Source organism: Pholcus phalangioides, unplaced genomic scaffold (assembly GCF_987345545.1).
Source record: "Pholcus phalangioides strain wild (caught in Gottingen) unplaced genomic scaffold, Ppha-v1.0 ptg000001l_1, whole genome shotgun sequence".
Classification (NCBI taxonomy): Eukaryota; Metazoa; Arthropoda; class Arachnida; order Araneae; family Pholcidae; genus Pholcus; species Pholcus phalangioides.
The window spans coordinates 23,441,325-23,464,728 of NW_028301594.1; the positions used below are offsets into that span (position 1 = coordinate 23,441,325).

A 23,404-nucleotide genomic window follows, 5' to 3' on the forward strand; every position below is an offset into this window, starting at 1 on the left:
AAAAATGAATTTAGTGAAATTTCATGGCACCTGGGAAAAAAAAAGTTTGAAAAATCTTGTTACAAGGTTTTACACACAGTCTCCCTTATATTTAATATTTTTCTTTTGTTTCACGAATGGGCATTTCCAATAGTGATAAATAGGGTTGTTAAATTATACACTGTGAATTCGCTGATTTATATTTCTATCGATATATATCAGTGTTTCCCAAAGTGGGCGATGGAATGGTCCAAGGGGGCGATAGAACCTACTGATTTAACATAGGATCCTATGGGTTTACTTGAGGTGGGGGGGAGGGCGATGAGAGGAAAAATTTTCTGATGAAGGGGGCGATGGAACAAAAAGTTTGGGAGACTATGATGTATATCATCAGTTATGTTAGCACATCATATTTTTTGATATATTAATTAATTAACAATTAATTATTGAATGTAACATTTTTACTTTAACTGCTTCACAGCTTGAAATTCAAACGATTTATTTAGGGGGTTGCGTGAAAAATATATCTTACACCTTATATTAACATATGCGTATAGGCAGAAACCCATACGACCCACCAATGTGCCCTCGGGACTGCGCATGTGCCCTGACGTGTGGGCTATGTGTGTTGCGGGAAAATGCCTCCACAAGTGAACACATTTACCAGCCCAAACAAAACACTATTTAGTGTACATGCGTAGAACAATTTTCAAGCCATGGCGATTTTTTTAGTGCACATCTTACATTACTTCTATTGTAGATTGAACCCTTAAATGCTCTCTTTTTTTCGAGTTGATAATTTTTTGCCATAGTTGGTCACACGTATATATGGAAAACAGGAAAACTCATTTAAAAAGGTTTTTTATTTCAAATTGTACTGTGTTGTACAGGAGCCTTAAAAGAACCGTATAGAGCATCACAAATCACCCATAAAATAAATGTATTGAAGTAATTATATTACATATTCCAAATTAATGACTACCTTCTTTGTGATTCAAACTACAGTAAGAAGGAAATTCGGGTTGCAAACTTCAAAATTCAAACGCTGTTTTCTAGGTCGTACCAAAATTGCAATGTTTGCAGTTACAGTATGGTAACTATTTTCGAAGCCAAGAAATTATTATATTAACACTTCGTAAAAATAATCATAATTTTATTCCATTTTTTCACATGTGCTTCTCGTATGATGTCAGTGTAATTGTTCTCTATACGGATACTTATTGTAAATAATATCCTGGAGGGATTGTGACTAGACTTGTTGTCGTTAAGAAGGTAATTCAACGATCATGGTACATGCCATGCACTCATACAGATAAAAGAAAAAAAACGACATTTATTGAGAATATATATTTAGCTTTTGTACATTTGTAGATATAAACGATTTTGTGATATCGTCACCATAATGATTCTTTTACGACACGGTTGTTCAATGGTTGCACTGGCCGGCAGTTGTCCGAGATCCTTTTGCTATAAAACGGAACTTTCATATTGTCCGTCTGAGCCTCGCAACATAAACTTCGGAACTTTTCAATCTGAAATATAACAAACGAAATGGTGGTAACAAGGTTTGTTGAAACAGTAGAACAAGGGTGTTCAACCTTAAAGACAGTGCGGGCCACTTAACTGAGTTGAAAACGTGTCACGGGTCGCTTGATTTAAGTGATTTGGAACAGCGCCGCAGGTTACTTAAGTGATCTGCAAATGTACTACTGGCCACTTGAGCGGTCTGGAACTGTGCCACGAGTCTTTTACGTGATCTCTGAATTTACTGCGGGCCTGTTAAGTGATCTGTAAATGTACTGGGGACTGCTTAAGTACTCTGGAACTGTGCAACGGGTCACCAATTCACCAGAGTAATCTTTAAATCTGTCGAGGCCGTCGTAGAGTTATATAGTTTCAATTTGAAAAATACTCCTTTGAAAAATTACCCTGCTGCAGTTTCTAGAGTGAACATACAATGTGTAACTAAATAATTCCAATTAGAAAGTTGTTGTCCTATTACTCATGAGGCCAACAAAAAAGTACCAAGTATGTAAGCAATATTCGCTGAGATATTCAAATTCAAAAATCGGAGAAAGGTTGGGAGGGGGGACAGCATAAATGAAGGAAAGGAGCATTGTCCGTTAGTAGTTGGTGAATTTTGCATTTAGGAACATGGAATTTTTCCTGTTGGCATCAGGAGAAAAAAGGCAACAACTTCCTAATTAGAGGACAAGGAGACCATAAAAAGTTTTAGATTTTTTTTTTATTTTGTGACACTATTTTCACTCTAAAACTGGTAAAGGGTGATTTTTGAACACCTTTTGAGCATTTTTAAATCGGAATCATACTTCTACAATGGGCAGTTGGTGAGATAAAGGCCACATTAGCACTTACAGGACACCCGGTATGTATATATTTTTTTCAAGAAATTGTTTAGTTGGGTTCACTCTTAATTTCTCCAACGCATGATACGGCCCAGGACTTCAAGAACAGAAGATTCTCCCATGATAATGGTGTGTGATTTTCGAAAAAAATTACGTAGATTGGTGAGCTGGGGCTTTCAGTCAAGTTAAGAACTATAGAATATCATATTTTCCGTTGATAAGAGATATTCCTGAAGCAAAAACAGCATCATGAGTCATCAGAAATTATTTGCAAGAATAAGCTAAGTTGTACACATGTCTGTTGAACTTATTCTATTGTGTTAAATTTTGTTATTTTCAGTTCCCCATGTAGGACAATTTTCGGGTTGTGGCCAGGACCTATTCTTCTTAAGTTCAGGCTCTAGGCAAATATGAATTGTAGAGGCAAAGGCGTAGGCGGCGGGGGGGGAGGCATGTGGGCTGTGCCTATAATAAAAAAGTAGCGAATTTTCATGCGCTGAAAATTTCTTATCCTTTTTAAATACTGTTTGAAACCAATCATGGAAGAAGGAAATATCTACCTGGTCGACTGATACTTGAATGGGTACTTGAAATACGATCCATGTAACGCTCTCGTAACAGGGCGGCGTCGTTAAGGATCCTTCGTAGGTCCAATATGATCGGTCATCTGAAATAACGAAAAATATTATACAGGGCGTTCTGTTAATGGACCGACAAACTAAGTGGGTTGTTAGTAGGCATCAAGAGGAACAAAAATTGCAATGGAACATGGTGTCGCAAACCATATTGAGAGGGTGGAAATCGCGAAAAACCCATGCACGTTTCGACGTCACGCTGGAACGACAAAAAAAAGTTCAATAATAACTACAAAAAAATATTCATTTGATTAATTATTACAACAGTTGTTGTAAGTGGCGGCCGCTGTGACGTCATTGCACAGTCTACAACGACGTAAAAACGATTTACGTCGGAAGCGCTCGAGGATACTAGGTATGCTTTTGATGTCTGCCGCAGCGATGACAATCCGCGCTATGAGATCCTCCTGTGACGTAATTGACGCTGCTTACGTCAGATATGGCGAACGAATCCACGAACGCATTCAGCGATCAACTGACATCCACCTTTCGTCTCCTCTGGACTCGGAGCCTGCATGCGTTTATCGCGATTTTTACTCTTTCAACGTGGCTTGCGACACCATGTTCCATTGCAATTTTTGCTCCTCTTGATTCCTACAAACAACCCTCTGAGTTTGTCGTTCCATTAACAGAACACCCTGTACAGCTAATTAAAAATTGTAATGATTTTAAAATATTCATTATTTTTGGTGTTCTGATCATTTTCTAAGGCTACCGGTGTAGTACCGGTCAACACAAACCACATCTGCAAATTCTGCCGCATCATTACGACAGGAGATACGTGGTTTGTTCGAAAAGTATCCGACCATTATTTTTCATGAGTGAACCGATGAAGTTAAAGACGCGTGGTTTGGTTCAAGTACGTAGGCAATTCTGGTGCCCATGCTTGATTTTTTTTTCCCCTGTCTGAAGAAGCTGCCAGTCACCGATGAGTACGTAAGTGAGCGCCGTGTGTCACATTTTATTTTTATTTTTTTGGCAAAATGGCAGAAAAACTTCAACGTTACTGCATTAGTTGCGAGGGAGCTGCCAGTTGCGACGCAGAATGTCTTGTCGATGGTTGTGCCGTGCAGTGCGTACTCCTGATGTGTGTGTGTGTGAGTGAACCACGCTACTATACTCAAAGACGACGGTCAGCATAACTTTGACTAAATTTGCATTTCCTGAAGACCAAATCGTTAGTCAAAACAGAATGAACGGATCTAATGGTAATGCATGTCGCATATGTAAATTCTCTGATCGTGATTCGACGATCCTGCATCACTTGTTCAGTAACGATCTCATTTTTTCGACGTTTAAGGCCTACCAGTACGTATTTCACTATCCGTTGATGTTCGGCCATCTTTAAAGCAGTTGTACCCCTGCTTTATCTGTGTGATGCCCATTTCTTCGACATTTTCTTGAATTTATAGAAAAGTACTGAGCAATCGTTCTGAAATTTCGATCATTATACTTTATAGTGGTGCTCACCATTTTCAGTGAAAATTTAGTCACGACTGCATTTAAGGGACCGACAAAAATTTGAATAAGAGAAAAAGTTTTTGATCAACGTGTATCAAAAAAGCTGTAAATGCCTTCTAACTTTAACAAACAAAGTATTGCACTAATTTTGTGCAATATTTGTGTGAATTTTCGTGATAATATTCACGAAAATACAAATATTTTCTATAAAAATTCCAATTTTCCTCGTATGATTTTTGCGTATAACATGCAGAGTTTTTAATTAGCCTTCGTGTGCAGAAAATGACCGTGGTGCAACAAAAATGATCAATGATCGAGTTTACAACCAATTTATACGAAGTTCACAGAAAAACATGACGCTGTACATAAAGTATAGAAATTTAAAATATAACAAATTTTTATTCAATGATATATGAGTATTTTTGTATATGATTATTAATTGCGCATGCGCAAAAATTATGAATTTTATTTTTCAATAATTTCATTCTCAGATACATAGTGCAGTTTATATGAAAATTCCAGCTGAATGTCGTGAAAATTCAGAAATATGTAAGCGGTATTGTGAGCTGTAACTTTGGAACTTTCTGAAAGTAACTGAATAATGAGGGATTTTCTACGAATTGGTATACGATTATTTTCTGTCGTTTGATATTTCGAGAATAATTCCACTGCATTATGCGAATGACCGAAGACGCATGTCTGACGCTATGTAAGAGAAGTGTTTTAGCATAACACGAGTGTATGATGTCAATATGAACAAACTGAAAGTCAAAAATGAAATAACAGAACATAATCGTATATCAATTTGTGGAAACCTCCTATTTATTCCGTTACTTTCAGCAAGTTTCGAAACTACAGCTCCCAATATCGCGTATATCTTTCTGAATTTTCACGACATTCAGCTGGAATTTTCATATAAGTTGCACTATGTATCTAGCAATGAAATAGTTGAAAAATAAAATTTATATTTCTTGCGCATGAGCAATTAATAATAATTTACTAAAACTCACGCAATTGAATAATAGTTTATCACTTTTTATATTTTTATATTTCTATACAGTATATCTCATGCATATAGTAGTCATGTTTTCTGAAAATTCCGACAACTCGGCATGTTATAAGCAAAAATCCTGCGATGAGAATTCGAATTTTTATAGAAAACGTTTGTACTTTCGTGAACATACGTGCTATTATCACGAAAAAGCACAGACGTATTGCACAAATACATACAGTGCAACACTTTTCTAAAGTTGCAAAACATTTGCAGCTTTTTCTGATAAAGAGTCGATTAAAAACTTGTTTTCCTTATTTAATTTTTTGTCGGTCCCCTTAATCCACTCGTGACTAAATTGAAAATAGCAATTACCAATATAAGGTATATATCACCGAATTTTCTGAATTTCTTATTCGCCAGTATTGACGAAGAGTTTTGGGAACATAATGTATATACATATATATACGTGTCGTTCAATCATATATAAACTGAAGAGCCAAAAAAACTGGTACAGGCATGCGTATGCAAATAAAGAGATATGGAACCAATCAGAGTACGGCGCTGCGGTCGGCAACGCCTATATAACACAACACACGTCTGGCATAGTTGTTAGATCGGTTACTGCTGCTACAATGGCAGGTTATCGAGATTTAAGTGAGTTTGAACGTGGTGTTATAGTCGGCGCACGAGAGATGGGACATAGCATCTCCGAGGTAGCGATGAAATTTGGATTTTCACGTACGATCATTTCACGAGTGTACCGTGAATATCGGGAAACTGGTAAAAAATTAAATTTACGACATCGCTGAGGCCGGAAAAAGATCATGCAAGAAGGGGCCCTACACGATATTAGGCAGGTGAACCAGTTTTTTTGGCTCTTCAGTGTATATATATATATAGTACAGAAAAACAGAAGAAGATCTCTCACCAGGAATCAGGGCATTGAGATCAATTCCTTCTTTCACCTTGATTCTCTGGCCTTTGTACATCACGCTCTTGAGCTGGCTCGTGATCTTATCAAGCTCCTCGTTCCTCATGCCAATCTGTGAAACAAAAGTGGCTTCTCATTAATTCGAAGTGCTTCGCATTAATAAAGTCTCAAACTACCTAAAAATTACACATTTTTAGAAACGACGAAAAACGAAACTAATTTACTAATTGACAACCAAAAAGTAAAAACTGGAATCTTTACCAATGCAAGAATCGAAAATACTGGTGTGCTTCAAATGAGCACCACGACCGAGAGCAACTGATTGAAGATTGCTTTCTTCCGGATTTAAGTCAGAAAAATCGTCAGTTATGCTACTTTGCCCCTTTCTAGATAATTGAACTTATGTACAAGGTGGTGACAAAATGATTTTGCGGATACCCGAGGCCTTAGCGAAAACAAATCAGCGAATGCGGATGAAATTCGACATATAGGTGTTTCAGAGTATGCTCGAGAACTAAGAAGACAAAACCCTAGCTTTCGCGACAGGTCAAAGCAACAAAGTTTTGAAAAATTCAAATGGGAACACACGTTTATGCATAGCTAAGGGCCGTATTCGCCGACATGGTTTAAACCGTAGTCACAGTTTTCGGATAAGAGATCAACATAGATTGATTAAAAACCTGAATTTAACCAATCCGTGTCGGTCTCTTATCAAAAAATTGTGACTATAGTTTAAACCATAGTTTCCCAACTTTTTTTGTCCCAACGCCCTCTTCTTCAGAAATTTTTTTCTCCCATCGCCCCCCAACGCAAACTAACCCATAGGATCCTATGTTATATCCGTAGCTTCTACCACCCCCCCCCCCTGGAACATTCCATCGCCCCCAGGGGGCGTTAACGCCCACGTTGGGAATCACTGGTTTAAACCATGTCGGTGAATACCACCCTAAGTGATTGGCAGTGAAAAACTATGAATGGCGTTGTAATTGTACTTATAGCACCATAAACGCCGGCGCAGGATGCAGACAAAGAAAGATCTCGCCAAAGGGTTGTTCGCTAATCTCTCGGAGGGAAATTTCCTGCGGCAGAAATGTGATCTTCGGTATGTTTCCACATGTTCCTTAACCCCTTGAACTGAAATGACGAGTCCAGCTCGTCATGAATTTTCTTGAGCAAACTCTGACAATGATGAGCTGCACTCGCCAGGAATTATTGAGACTATGGAAACTTCTTATGAGAGAAGTATATGTAACTCATAGCGAGTCCTTTGGTGCATTTGTTTGCGTGCTTCTAATAGAAGTTTGAATGTAATTTGCATAAGAGATGCTGAGTAGCACTGCATCTTCCGGAGCGTTTCAAGAAGTATCATACACTTGAAGTTTATTAGTATTTCAAAATAAACCCGAATATAGGTGACGATAAATATATACATTTACATTGATTGAATTTGTTGCAAATACATTAGCATTATGTTGAAACACATACTTTTTTCTTTGAAAGACTAAAGCTGTAATATACTTTTGTTAAACATTATTAAAGAATATTTCGACACTAATTATGTTCTATTATGTATATATAACAAACATTCACGTAAATGTATGAAGCAAATATTGTTTTTACTAATTGCAAATTATTTTAGCAAGAAAACTGTAAGTTTCTATATCAATCCCTCCTCATGAAACGAAGGAATTTAAATTATTTAACTCACATAGTGCTGCCTGAAAATAAACTACTGTTCAAGGGGTTAAGCTGCGTCTAGCGCAGGCGTTTATGGTGCACAGGTACCGTTCCAACACCATTTATGTTTTTTCACTGCGTCAATCACTTTGCAATGAATAAAAGTGAGTGTAGCGAGTTGAATTTCGAAATTTTGTTGCTGTAAACATAATTGCAAGAGCTAGGTTTTATCTCGAATTTCATTTGCATTCATTAATTTTTGTGGCCACTAGTTGCTCGTATATCGGTGAAGTTATTTTATGACAACCCTGTATGCCAGACTTGAGATCATTGTCAACTCCCTCCCTCTTTCACCTCGTCAGATAAACGGTATAAACTGATTCCAACAAACCTTTAAGAACACTGCAAGAACAGCCAATCCGTGAGGAGACTGTGAAGCTTGCTTGAAATTGCTGTACAGCTCGCCGTTCCAGTGCACGATATGAAGCTGGCGAATATGGCAAAGAAAAAATAAAATCATCGGGAAATACAAAATTACAGCATTTAACAACAAAGTGAGTGATTTGTTAATTATGGAAGAGTAATTGCTAATTATGTCAGTAATGTTAAGAGTAGGCCTAGTGTTAATTATGTCATTGTGTGGTGTGACATTCGCTAAAGAAAATTCTGGTTTTTGGCTTGCATGTTAAAGGATTCATTCAACTGAAAATGGAATTGATACTTGTCTTTTTTGTTTCTTTTTCAGATATTAAAGATAATGAATCTGTCTTCAATGTGCAACCTCCAGCAGTGATGGATCTAGAGCTTGCTGTTGGGAGGGGGGATTGTACAAATTTTTGGATATGGGGTGACCATACATGCCGTATTTTGTTCCGTATTTTCCGGGATGGCCTTCATTTTTTCCTCAGTCCCGGTTTTTAATGTTTTTTTGGTTGCAGTTTTTTTGAATTTCTTATTTAATCAAAAACGTTGACACAGGCAATTTTCAACGGATTGATTGAATGCAAAATTAGTTATAGAGGTTACGAAAATTTCATGAATTACCGCATTGAGAGCAATAATGCATATTTCGCTTGGGGGGAGGGGTGATCACCCCAATCATCCCCCCCCCCATAGATTCGCGTCTAACTTTTAGGTGACATTGGCGCCATCTGATAGAGCGTTTGTTTGCATCAGTAAACGATTAAACTTCATTGTTTTTCACGAGCGTATCTATTTTCATTCAAAATTTATGAATATTCACAGACTAATAAATGCAGATACCAACTGTCTGCATTGTTTTCATTCGAGAGGTTGTCGGCTATTGTTGGGCGTGGGAGTTATCATTGTTGTGGCCAACCACGTCAATATCAAGGTTATTTCAAGATAATTGAAAACATTGTTGATCTCTTCAGCAGTTTTTTTCTTTTTCCTTCAAGATTGATCAGGCAACAATATCGTCGGATAGAAGACTGTGCCTCTAGCAAGAAATTAAAGTACTATGCATGTTATTTCGAGAACTAGGCTAAGTAGGATAAAAATTCCGATTGCAAAATTGAAGAGTAATTGCTAATAAGCTAAAATATTTTCACACTTTAATAATTAATGTAGAGAGCGAAAAGCGAAGTAAGATACGCTTTTGTAAGCAGATTTCTTTGAAACCGGTTAATCAATACGTTACTTCACAATCACCTACATTCACAACATCCAAAAAACATTGTTTTAGAATTTGTAATCAATAGTTTAATTTCACTGCATTTTTTAATCCAGTTTTTAATTTGATAGTATAATCTCTAAAAATATTACAATTAAAATCATGTATCTCAAGTATACCGTAATCTGGGGCTACTTTGCACCTACAGGGTTTACTTTTCCCTGTATCCTTCTGCACAAAAAAGCTTGGAAGACGATTACACAACTAGTTATTAATGGTTCATCTCTATCCATGATATTCCGAAAGATAAACATTATAAAAAAAAAAAAAAAAGTGTCTTTTGTTTTTATTAAAATAAAATTTTTGCGCATAATTTTTAATTCCCTTATACTTTTTTCCAAGTTTTGGCCCGTTACTATAATTTTAATTTTTTTTCCCCTAAAGCAAACAAATTTAGGTCTAATAAAGTTTTCATTCATCTTTTCAAGCAGAAGTCATCAAAATATATGGCAGTTTTTTAGTTGTCCTTAAACGTTTGTCCACCACCTTGGTTACGAGTGACTCTTCGCAATGAGCGTGAAGAGCGTCGTGATCTGCTCTTCTAAAGTTAGCTGCAGAGACCGACGAATAACTACAGCTCGCAGAGTAGCCTACTTCTCGGCAAGCCCGTAACTAGACGACCAGGGCACTGCCCTAGGGCTCCGAGCCGAAAATGGGAGCCCCACAAAAATGTACACTTATTTTGCATAGTAATGACCCTTTCAAGAGAGGGCTCCAAGAAAAAGTCTGCCAAGCCTGTCACACTACGGCCCTGCTTGTCGGCTCATTAATGAATTTCATCTGAAGATGACCGCCGCAGATGTGGTGACATCTGGTTCTCTTCAGACCAAGGCCCAACAGCCCGAAAGGTGTATTCCCTTCATCTAACGCCGGTTCTGAAATCCTGAGACAATTAAGAAGTTAACGAATGAAGAAACTGCTTGAAAACGTTAACTTACCTCACCGGCGTACCTTTTACCGTTGACCGCGTGCTCGGAGCCTTCAAAGTTCTGTCCCCAATGGCAATGAAATTGATGAAGCATATACTTTTGTTCCAATGGTCCACCGTAAACCCCTGAAACTAGAATTATAAACAAAAAAAAATCATTCTATGGCCAGATTGTGCAAATTAAATGACAATATAATTAATATTGCACAACTTTGGACACGAAAATAAATAAAGTAGATAACTCCGCTCGTACATGATATACTTTTCTCTGCTGTCACTTTACAGCTTTCACCGGTGTTCTCCAGAAATTTACAGCAGTCTTTGTAATAGGCCAATGCAAGTGGCCTCTCGAAATGCTGACCTTCGTTCTTGCCGACAACAGCCGACGTTTCGATATCCACGGGAGACTGGCGTCTACCGCGGGCATTGTTGTACATCGATGCCCATCTCGAAGGCCCTAAGAAAAAAAAAATCAACGTACTAAATACCAATCATTTTGACTAGATCATCAGTTGAGTAAATTGCATTTAAAACTACGTATAGGTTGTTCATCCAACCGTTATACTACTATTTACTATTTCATGTATGGATCGAAATTTTGGTGATCTGTGGATAGGGGTGTGGGTCATAATCCCGACAGACGAAATCCCGACAAGTCACAATCCCGACAGACGAAATCCCGACAGGTCAAAATCCCGACAGGGTCGAAATCCCGACAAGTCAAAATCCCGACACGGTCAGAATCCCGACAGGGTCGAAATCCCGACAGGTCAAAATCCCGAAAAGTCGAAATCCCGACAGGGTCAAATTCCCGACACGGTCAAAATCCCGACACGGTCGAATTTAAAAATTCAATTTCGCCGTATAATCGCCGCACTTCGCGATTTCTGTCGGGATTTGAATTTCTCGCGGCGAGGGGCGTTGGGGCGCCGATGAGAATGATAAATTGCGATCAAATAAATTTTTTAAATTTTAATTTCGCCGTATAAGCCGCACTTCGCGATTTCTGTCGGGATTTGAATTTCTTACGGCAAGGGGCGTTGGGGTGACGATGAGAATGATAAATTGCGATGAAATAAATTTTTCAAATTTTAATTTCGCCGTATAAGCCGCACTTCGTGATTTCTGTCGGGATTTGAATTTCTTGCGGCAAGGGGCGTTGGGGTGACGATGAGAATGATAAATTGCGATGAAATAAATTTTTCAAATTTTAATTTCGCCGTATAAGCCGCACTTCGCGATTTCTGTCGGGATTTGAATTTCTTGCGGCAAGGGGCCTTGGGGTGACGATGAGAATGATAAATTGCGATCAAATAAATTTTTTAAATTTTAATTTCGCCGTATAAGCCGCACTTCGCGATTTCTGTCGGGATTTGAATTTCTTGCGGCAAGGGGCGTTGGGGTGACGATGAGAATGATAAATTGCGATGAAATAAATTTTTCAAATTTTAATTTCGCCGTATAAGCCGCACTTCGCGATTTCTGTCGGGATTTGAATTTCTTGCGGCAAGGGGCCTTGGGGTGACGATGAGAATGATAAATTGCGATCAAATAAATTTTTTAAATTTTAATTTCGCCGTATAAGCCGCACTTCGCGATTTCTGTCGGGATTTGAATTTCTTACGGCAAGGGGCGTTGGGGTGACGATGAGAATGATAAATTGCGATGAAATAAATTTTTCAAATTTTAATTTCGCCGTATAAGCCGCACTTCGCGATTTCTGTCGGGATTTGAATTTCTTGCGGCAAGGGGCGTTGGGGTGACGATGAGAATGATGAATTGCGATGAAATAAATTTTTAAAATTTCAATTTCGCCGTATAAGCCGCACTTCGCGATTTTTGTCGGGATTTGAATTTCTCGCGATGAAGGGCGTTGGGGTGACGATGAGAATGATAAATTGCTATCAAATAAATTTTCAAATTTTAATTTCGCCGTATAAGCCGCACTTCGCGATTTCTGTCGGGATTTGACTTTCTCGCGATTAAGGGCGTTGGGGCGACGATGAGAATGATGAATTGCGATCAAATAAAATTTTCAAATTTTAATTTTGTCGCATAAGCCGCACGTCGTGATTTCTGTCGGGATTTGAATTTCTCTCGGCGAGGGGCGTTGGGGCGACGATGAGAATAGTGAATTGCGATCAAATAAAATTTTCAAATTTTAATTTCGCCGTATAAGCCGCACTTCGTGATTTCTGTCGGGATTTGACTTTCTCGCGATTAAGGGCGTTGGGGCGACGATGAGAATGATGAATTGCTATCAAATAAATTTTCTAACTTTAATTTCGCCGTATAAGCCGCACTTCGCGATTTCTGTCGGGATTTCCGTTTGTCGCTGCAAGTGGTTTGTGGCGCATACCATGATCAATGGAGATCAATAATTTGGAAATTCATTTACTTTTCCAACTTGGCGAAAAGCAAAGGATTCAGGGTTGCCTTTTTCTGGCATTTATCGATTTTTCTATCCTCCACAAACACTGCTGTTCCTTATTATTTTCTTTGAGAATTTTTCGAAATTCTTTCTCGCTCAAGTTTCAAATAGACTTAAAATGTCAAATGATATTGCACAAAGTTAGACCGTTTCATGAAGATCTTAATTTAAAATTTTCAAGGTTTTCGAAAGCAATGTAATAGTAGAGAAATATTTTTATTCATATGTATAAAATTACATGTCTTGACAGCTTAATTCACTGATTCATCGCCGAGCCGCAACCACTGAAGGTCAGGCCCGTATCTAGAAATTCCATTCGGGGGGGGGGGGGGGACAAGGTGGTCAAATAATATATTTGGCCATGTTTTACCTTATTTCAATCATTTTCTCTCATTTCGAAGGGACCGGATCCCCAATTCCCCCCTTCTCACTACGAAGCTATAAACATAAAATTCTGTCAATAGTTTTATTTTATACTGTTGAGACTCCCAAAAAAATTTCTTAAAATTCTATCTCTAAGTTGGTCTTAAGGCTTTGAAGAGAGTATGCAAATTGTGTGGTAGTGTAGTTGCATACAGGGTGTCCTTTAAGAGTTAGTACGGCCATTGTCTTCTCAACCATCCGTGGTAGAGATGATTTCAGTTTGAAAAAATGCTCAAAAGGCGTTCAAAAATTACCCTGTACCAGTTTTGAGAGTGAAAACACAGTGTGTAACAAAATAAAAAAATATAAATTTTTAAAACTTCTAATTATAAAGTGACTGCACCGTATCTCCTGAGACCAACAAAAAAAATCTAAGTTGACAAGTACAATGTTCGCCGAGATATTTGAATTCAAAATTCGAAGGAAAGGTGGAAAGGACAGCATAAATTTGGGGAAGGAGCGTTGTCGATTAGTTTTTGCTGTCTTTTCATAACTTTTCTCCAGTTTTCGAATTCAAATATCTTAGCGAATATTGCACTGAGAAACATGCAATTTTTCTGTTGGCATCAGGAGAGACAATGCAACAACTTTCAAATTGGAAGTTAAAGGACGGGAAATCAAAGAAAAATTTAGATTTTTTTGTTTGGAGCCACACACACTGTATTTTCCGAGGATGATATCACTTTCCGCTATCTATACGAAGGTTTCAACGGTTGGCTGATGCGAGATGAAGTTAGGAAGGAAAAATTCACCTGTGCTCTTGCTAGGAATCAAACCCACGTTCTCGAGCTTTCTGGGTGAGCCCACTAGACTACAAAGGCAAAGAATATCAATTTTTCCTTGGAACTTGTATGCGATGAACGGTCGGACCTAACTCAGGCCTCTGGAATCACGAAGTGCGGCTTATACGGCGAAATTAAAATTTGAAAATTTATTTGATCACAATTTATCATTCTCATCGGCGCCCCCACGCCCCTCACCGCAAGAAATTCAAATCCCGAACCGCGGCTTATACGGCAAAATTAAAATTTGAAAAATTTATTTCATCGCAATTTATCATTCTCATCGGCGCCCCAACGCCCCTCGTCGCGAGAAATTCAAATCCCGACAGAAATCGCGAAGTGCGGCTTATACGGCGAAATTAAAATTTGAAAAATTTATTTCATCGCAATTTATCATTCTCATCGTCACCCCAACGGCCTTCATCGCGAGAAATTCAAATCCCGACAGAAATCGCGAAGTGCGGCTTATACGGCGAAATTGAAATTTTAAAATTTATTTGATAGCAATTTATCATTCTCATCGTCACCCCAACGCCCTTCATCGCGAGAAATTCAAATCCCGACAGAAATCGCGAAGTGCGGCTTATACGGCGAAATTAAAATTTGAAAAATTTATTTCATCGCAATTTATCATTCTCATCGTCACCCCAACGCCCCTTGCCGCAAGAAATTCAAATCCCGACAGAAATCACGAAGTGCGGCTTATACGGCGAAATTGAAATTTGAAAATTTATTTGATAGCAATTTATCATTCTCATCGTCACCCCAACGCCCCTTGCCGCAAGAAATTCAAATCCCGACAGAAATCGCGAAGTGCGGCTTATACGGCGAAATTAAAATTTGAAAATTTATTTGATAGCAATTTATCATTCTCATCGTCACCCCAACGGCCTTCATCGCGAGAAATTCAAATCCCGACAGAAATCGCGAAGTGCGGCTTATACGGCGAAATTGAAATTTTAAAATTTATTTGATAGCAATTTATCATTCTCATCGTCACCCCAACGCCCTTCATCGCGAGAAATTCAAATCCCGACAGAAATCGCGAAGTGCGGCTTATACGGCGAAATTAAAATTTGAAAAATTTATTTCATCGCAATTTATCATTCTCATCGTCACCCCAACGCCCCTTGCCGCAAGAAATTCAAATCCCGACAGAAATCACGAAGTGCGGCTTATACGGCGAAATTGAAATTTGAAAATTTATTTGATAGCAATTTATCATTCTCATCGTCACCCCAACGCCCCTTGCCGCAAGAAATTCAAATCCCGACAGAAATCGCGAAGTGCGGGTTATACGGCGAAATTAAAATTTGAAAATTTATTTGATAGCAATTTATCATTCTCATCGTCACCCCAACGGCCTTCATCGCGAGAAATTCAAATCCCGACAGAAATCGCGAAGTGCGGCTTATACGGCGAAATTGAAATTTTAAAATTTATTTGATAGCAATTTATCATTCTCATCGTCACCCCAACGCCCTTCATCGCGAGAAATTCAAATCCCGACAGAAATCGCGAAGTGCGGCTTATACGGCGAAATTGAAATTTTAAAATTTATTTGATAGCAATTTATCATTCTCATCGTCACCCCAACGCCCCTCGTCGCGAGAAATTCAAATCCCGACAGAAATCGCGAAGTGCGGCTTATACGGCGAAATTAAAATTTGAAAAATTTATTTCATCGCAATTTATCATTCTCATCGTCACCCCAACGCCCCTTGCCGCAAGAAATTCAAATCCCGACAGAAATCACGAAGTGCGGCTTATACGGCGAAATTGAAATTTGAAAATTTATTTGATAGCAATTTATCATTCTCATCGTCACCCCAACGCCCCTTGCCGCAAGAAATTCAAATCCCGACAGAAATCGCGAAGTGCGGCTTATACGGCGAAATTAAAATTTGAAAATTTATTTGATGGCAATTTATCATTCTCATCGTCACCCCAACGGCCTTCATCGCGAGAAATTCAAATCCCGACAGAAATCGCGAAGTGCGGCTTATACGGCGAAATTGAAATTTTAAAATTTATTTGATAGCAATTTATCATTCTCATCGTCACCCCAACGCCCTTCATCGCGAGAAATTCAAATCCCGACAGAAATCGCGAAGTGCGGCTTATACGGCGAAATTAAAATTTGAAAAATTTATTTCATCGCAATTTATCATTCTCATCGTCACCCCAACGCCCCTTGCCGCAAGAAATTCAAATCCCGACAGAAATCACGAAGTGCGGCTTATACGGCGAAATTGAAATTTGAAAATTTATTTGATAGCAATTTATCATTCTCATCGTCACCCCAACGCCCCTTGCCGCAAGAAATTCAAATCCCGACAGAAATCGCGAAGTGCGGGTTATACGGCGAAATTAAAATTTGAAAATTTATTTGATAGCAATTTATCATTCTCATCGTCACCCCAACGGCCTTCATCGCGAGAAATTCAAATCCCGACAGAAATCGCGAAGTGCGGCTTATACGGCGAAATTGAAATTTTAAAATTTATTTGATAGCAATTTATCATTCTCATCGTCACCCCAACGCCCTTCATCGCGAGAAATTCAAATCCCGACAGAAATCGCGAAGTGCGGCTTATACGGCGAAATTGAAATTTTAAAATTTATTTGATAGCAATTTATCATTCTCATCGTCACCCCAACGCCCCTCGTCGCGAGAAATTCAAATCCCGACAGAAATCGCGAAGTGCGGCTTATACGGCGAAATTAAAATTTGAAAAATTTATTTCATCGCAATTTATCATTCTCATCGTCACCCCAATGCCCCTTGCCGCAAGAAATTCAAATCCCGACAGAAATCACGAAGTGCGGCTTATACGGCGAAATTGAAATTTGAAAATTTATTTGATAGCAATTTATCATTCTCATCGTCACCCCAACGCCCCTTGCCGCAAGAAATTCAAATCCCGACAGAAATCGCGAAGTGCGGCTTATACGGCGAAATTGAAATTTTAAAATTTATTTGATAGCAATTTATCATTCTCATCGTCACCCCAACGCCCCTCGTCGCGAGAAATTCAAATCCCGACAGAAATCGCGAAGTGCGGCTTATACGGCGAAATTAAAATTTGAAAAATTTATTTCATCGCAATTTATCATTCTCATCGTCACCCCAATGCCCCTTGCCGCAAGAAATTCAAATCCCGACAGAAATCACGAAGTGCGGCTTATACGGCGAAATTAAAATTTGAAAATTTATTTGATGGCAATTTATCATTCTCATCGTCACCCCAACGGCCTTCATCGCGAGAAATTCAAATCCCGACAGAAATCGCGAAGTGCGGCTTATACGGCGAAATTGAAATTTTAAAATTTATTTGATAGCAATTTATCATTCTCATCGTCACCCCAACGCCCCTCGTCGCGAGAAATTCAAATCCCGACAGAAATCGCGAAGTGCGGCTTATACGGCGAAATTAAAATTTGAAAAATTTATTTCATCGCAATTTATCATTCTCATCGTCACCCCAACGCCCCTTGCCGCAAGAAATTCAAATCCCGACAGAAATCACGAAGTGCGGCTTATACGGCGAAATTAAAATTTGAAAATTTATTTGATAGCAATTTATCATTCTCATCGTCACCCCAACGCCCCTTGCCGCAAGAAATTCAAATCCCGACAGAAATCGCGAAGTGCGGCTTATACGGCGAAATTGAAATTTTAAAATTTATTTGATAGCAATTTATCATTCTCATCGTCACCCCAACGCCCTTCATCGCGAGAAATTCAAATCCCGACAGAAATCGCGAAGTGCGGCTTATACGGCGAAATTAAAATTTGAAAAATTTATTTGATCGCAATTTATCATTCTCATCGGCGCCCGCACGCCCCTCACCGCGAGAAATTCAAATCCCGACAGAAATCACGAAGTGCGGCTTATACGGCGAAATTGAATTTTTAAATTGGACAGTGTCGGGATTTCGACCGTGTCGGGATTTCGACCCTGTCGGGATTCTGACCGTGTCGGGATTTCGACCCTGTCGGGATTTCGACCCTGTCGGGATTTTGACCTGTCGGGATTTCGACCCTGTCGGGATTTTGACCTGTCGGGATTTCGTCTGTCGGGATTGTGAACGGAACCCCTGTGGATAGATATCAGCAGTTTTTTCCACTACTACTAAACAGGGCCGTCTTAAGAACATCATAGGCCACTGAGTAAATTGATTTTACTGGGGCCCCTTCCTGATTAGAAAATCATTACGAGCTTTTGTGAGAAGTTAATCGCCAACAGTTCACCGCCACGCAATTCATCGAACAAGTGATATAGTGAGCGGGTGATTGAGAAAGTGAGTGATTGATCACATTAAGTTAATGAGTTAGCGAGCCAGTGAGTTTTGCATATCCGGTCAAACTAGAAATACATTTTACAATGGACAAAGTTTTTTAACGTTATTTTAATGGTTCAACTTCATAAAAGCAGAACATGGTATTAACCGTTATTTCACTGTATCCGATTATTTTATAAACTTACCAAAAATAATCAATTATTCTATAAATTATTGAGAAATTGACTTCTCGGGAAAAAAAACGATAGAATATGAAAAAATATGACCAAAATTTATACGTGTAAAATTAGAAAGTAGTATTCTAAATCGAAGATAGGTGACGCTAAATAACAAAACTAATTTTTCCAGGTGCGCACGAAATCGAAATTTAGTTTAGCTGTGTTAAATTTTATTAAACTAATAAGATAAAACAAAATTTCTCGAAAGGAGAAATAAATATATTTTTATAATATTCGTTATTTCAGAAATTAGTGTCTTAAATCAACAGCAGAGAACGCTAACAAGAAATTTTTTTCTGGCAGGAAAATCCAGATTTTTGATCACTCTTTGAAGTTGATAACCAACTTGCATATAATTTTTACACATGGTTGCTGCCCACTCAACAGTCTGAGAAGTTCCGAATTCCCTCCCATTTCATCATCTGCAATGAAGAAATCAGACTGGGGGCAATAAAGTTGTTCCTAGAACACGTTTGAAATTCAAACCTTTCCTTCGGGACGGCAATCAATCGCGCCCCTTAAAACAAAGGGTTGAAAATTAGAAAAAAAAATCTTTTGAAAATTCCAATGCTAAAAAGAATCTCAATTCTACAGAATATGGCCTCTAAAATTCACAAACAATATAGAACATATATAAATAATTATATATATTCTATATATATTAATATAGAATATAGATATAAAACATTATAGAAACAGAAATTGACGACAGAAGAAATTAAGAGTTCGAAAATAGGCAAACAAAACTATTCATGGCATTTCACCTGAACTTCTGGGCTCTACCGATTACTGTTGCCACTAAAAATAGTGAATGTAATTAGTCTGTTAATCAGGCATGCCGTGGAAAATGATAGCTTAAATAATGGCTTAAAAAAATTAGTTTAAGCTATTTTTTTTTGTTTCTGTGGTGTGTGTGTGTGTTCTCTCTCTCTCTCTCTCTCTCCCTCCTTCTTTCAATAAGATGTATTTTTTCTTCCCTAATGCAAGAATCCACCAAAAGTGGAAACCCAGGGTTTTTGTGAAAGAGAAAAAAAGATTATTCTTGTGTTAGATGATTTTTTTTATATGCTTGCACCAACAGGTTTTAGCGATTCGATAATAAAGGCGATGTGGTATTGTATTTGGAGATTGGGGGAGGGGAACACCTATGATTGAATATTAGTCGTTACAGTAGGTAGCGATTTTCCACCGAGGAACAAGTATTTAATATCTGATTTGTTTCTCGCATTTATTAAAACAAGTCTCGTTTTTTTTGTTGTTGTTTTTTTTGAATGGACTGTTCAACTGTAACAACTCCGATACAACAGTTTCGGAGCCAGGGCTGCTCGAACTACCCCAGTATTTTTTGGCGTGCGTCCGAGAACACCAGAATTTATTCAAAAATCAGAATATTTTTTTTACCCATGAAGCTAAAGCCGAGCACCACGGGTTTGATTTTCCGAAGCTAATAAATTTAATCCTTTCCACTTAAGCTGAGCATTGAGATCAGTGATTCCCAACGTGGGCGATGGAATGTTTTAGGGGGGCGTTAGAAGCTACGTGTATAACATAGGATCCTATGGGTTGGATTGCGTTGGGGGCGATGGAAGAGAAAAAGTTGAGAAACACTGATTTGTGTTTTTAATTGGGTTGCTGTATTTTTGAAATATATGACATCCATATTTGTTATGGGCATCTTTTTCTCAGCCACATCGTTGGGCATTTTGCCTGTTGTGGCTTTGTATTTGTATTTGATTTAGATTCTAGCGTCAGCGACATTCTTAGAATCAGCGACGTGGAATGAAGCGTACATCAAATAGAAAATACAATGATAAATCAATTCTCAAGTATAATATCTTGTCGAAAAATAACTATTGGGTATAATGTAATAAACAGATAACTATATAATGTCTAAAACTGCTAGCAAACTAGACAATATCGAATTATTATAGGCATGAGGTTGTGTCTGATCCATGAGCCCAAGCCTATTCAATGTTTGCCACCATCTCGATAACACTTACAGAAATATTGTGAGTTTGAGCCCCTCCTCTACCACACAATATTTTTGAGAGCCCTCGCAATATTTTCAATAACTTCGCGTCTTGGCACATTGCACTTGTTACCATTTCGAATTTGATAGTCAGTTTTAAATTATGAAATCATTCTAATGTGCGACCCCTCAAGCAAAGACAAACATAGAAGAAAAAAAGGGAAAGAAGATTTGAAAAGCGTGGTTTTATATATACGTATATCTGCTTACATAAAAATGCTCAAGGTTACATTCTTATTTCAAATCGACACAAATGGTAAGCAAAAGGAATGGTGTTTGTATTTCTTCCGTAGAACTTCCGATGTAATATTGTCAGAAGCATTGGATTGGTTAATACACACTAATTTTGCTCTATTTTCCCGTCCGTTGATAGTGTGTTTCAGCTTCCTTTCTGCTTCGTTGTGGCCTATCTCAAAAATACGCCTTTTTCATTTAACCCTTTCGAAAAAATTTTGTGATAAAAAAAATCTTGCGACTGAATTAGGCCTAATAGTTTTCTTTCTATTACATACTATTCTTCCATTAAATATTGGCGAAAATGAAAATTCCACCAATCACACAGCTTTTCTTGGAGAAATTGCAAATGAATCATAAATTTCAAAAAAGACTCATCTTCTAAAATTACAATTTTTCATGAGACACGAAAACCTAAATTTCTGTTGAACCGTTTGATTTATTTGAACAGTTTTTTTCTCTGAAATCAACCGACCTTACTGTATGTTATTCAGAAAAAAAAACTGCTCAAATAAGTCAAACGGTTCAACAGAAATTCAGTCTTTTGTGCCCTGTGAAAAATTATGTGTGCCCCCCCCCCCCCCGTGAGACGAGCCGTTTTTGAAATGCTTAATTCATAATGCTAACGGCAGTAGTCTTTAGATCAGGCATCTCCAACCTATTTCTATTAAACACCGTTTTTTTTAAATTACTAAGGAACGCAATAAAAATGGCAAAAACTAATTGAAGGCCAAAATTAACAGCTTCAAAATTAACAGCAGCCAATAAATGAGAATCAAGAGTAAGATGAGAGAAACGGAAGATATTTTTCTTTTATATATCAATATACACAACCAACATCAGCTTCAGTCTACTACAGATGATGTTGACACTATTTTGTTTAGTTCGTAAGAGTCACCATCCATTTGTGATTTGGTTTGGTCAGCTCATTTCTGTGTCTAATACATGCAGAAAGAAAAGATAATCCCCAAAAATTTCCGGGAAAGTGAAAATGTTCAGCTTGATGCTCAGTCTTGCACTGAAAGAAAGCGTGATCTGAAAACACTGGCTCCTTTTTTTTTTTCAATTCATTTTCTATTAGCTAAATCTTTTATTTTACGTGAGGTGATTCAAAAAATTTCAGGAAGAAGCAGCTTAGGTACATCTGGAAAAAGATTCCGAGGGTAACAAGAGTTAATCAGGCTCGAGTGACAGTAATTCTGATGCGATGATTGGCACTAAAATTCAGCTCATGACTAGGTTGCGTTATATTAGCGCATGCATCCATGTAAACTGAAATGTTCATTAGCCGAATCCACATTTGATAGCAGAGGCAGAAAAGTCACGGGAAAAAAATCTTCTTTAGCCGAGGCATCAGTGTATTATGCTTTAAAAAAACATAAATGCAGTACCTTTCGGAATAATTCACACAATATAGCGAAGGTAAAAAATCACAAAACTAATAGACTAGACTTGAACTGAGAGTTTCTCCGACAGCTGGCCAGCCATTGATAGGGCTCAAGCAGAAGCCTAAAGATTATCAAGTAAAAAAAAATGAGAGTGTAAACATAATTTTACTCACCGTTATGGGCTTCATATCCCCACTCGAAATCGACAGGAGTCGGGCCAACTGCCGACCTCTTGGACACGAGACTCACGCAATTACCCAGGTTTGAAGCGTCTAACGGAAAGCAACAGCGACCATTAAAAAGCGGCATTCAAATTACCCTAATTTTTCCGCTAGGAAATAATAGTAGTTGGGAGCGCTAAATGTAAGAAATTAAGTAGACCAACCGATTCTGTCCAGGAGATTATTTTCTATTCAACTCGCACAGCGTTCGCGTGAGCGCTTCCTGTAAATCGAGTTAATGAAAGCCAATTTAATGGCTGAAGTGTTTTTCAGTTAGAAGAAAAAAAATTATCAGTCCATAGGGAATTAGAATTTCGGAAAAAAATGAATATTAACACTTGAAGAAAATAGTCTCTGAAGCAGAGGACAACATTCGGTTTTACGTGTCCACAAAAAACAAGATGGAAAATGTAATTAATCATATATTCCCAAGAAAGAAGAACGGCTTGTAATGTCCAATGTATTTTTTTTTGCTTCAGTATTACGGTTTCGGTTCGTTTTACTCCCTTTGTATCGCAAACACCTTCAAGGACACCCTTTTCTTGGATTTTTGCTCACGTGATTTACTGTGATTGTTTATCATGGCGGCGAATGCATAATTTCCCCGAAAATTACATGCTAATAATGTCCTCCAAACGATGGTTTCCTACGTATACCGTACAAAGAAAATGAAAGAGAAAAAAAACTAAATTTCCTTATCGAACTAAAA

At 38.0% G+C, this 23,404-nt stretch overlaps 1 protein-coding gene across 1 annotated transcript; it reads right to left on the minus strand.

The window, feature by feature from the left end:
- Positions 1 to 1,299: 1,299 nt before the first annotated feature.
- On the minus strand, positions 1,300 to 23,069 carry LOC149090122 (carbonic anhydrase 13-like). Its single transcript, XM_089235679.1, has 7 exons — positions 22,648 to 23,069; positions 10,918 to 11,121; positions 10,675 to 10,796; positions 8,435 to 8,530; positions 6,364 to 6,478; positions 2,906 to 3,012; positions 1,300 to 1,511 (listed from the first exon to the last, which is right to left on the minus strand). Exons 1-7 carry the CDS (start codon positions 22,781 to 22,783, stop codon positions 1,374 to 1,376), a joined length of 918 nt encoding a protein of 305 aa, XP_089091805.1. The 5' UTR covers positions 22,784 to 23,069; the 3' UTR covers positions 1,300 to 1,373.
- Between the last annotated feature and the right edge of the window lie 335 nt (positions 23,070 to 23,404).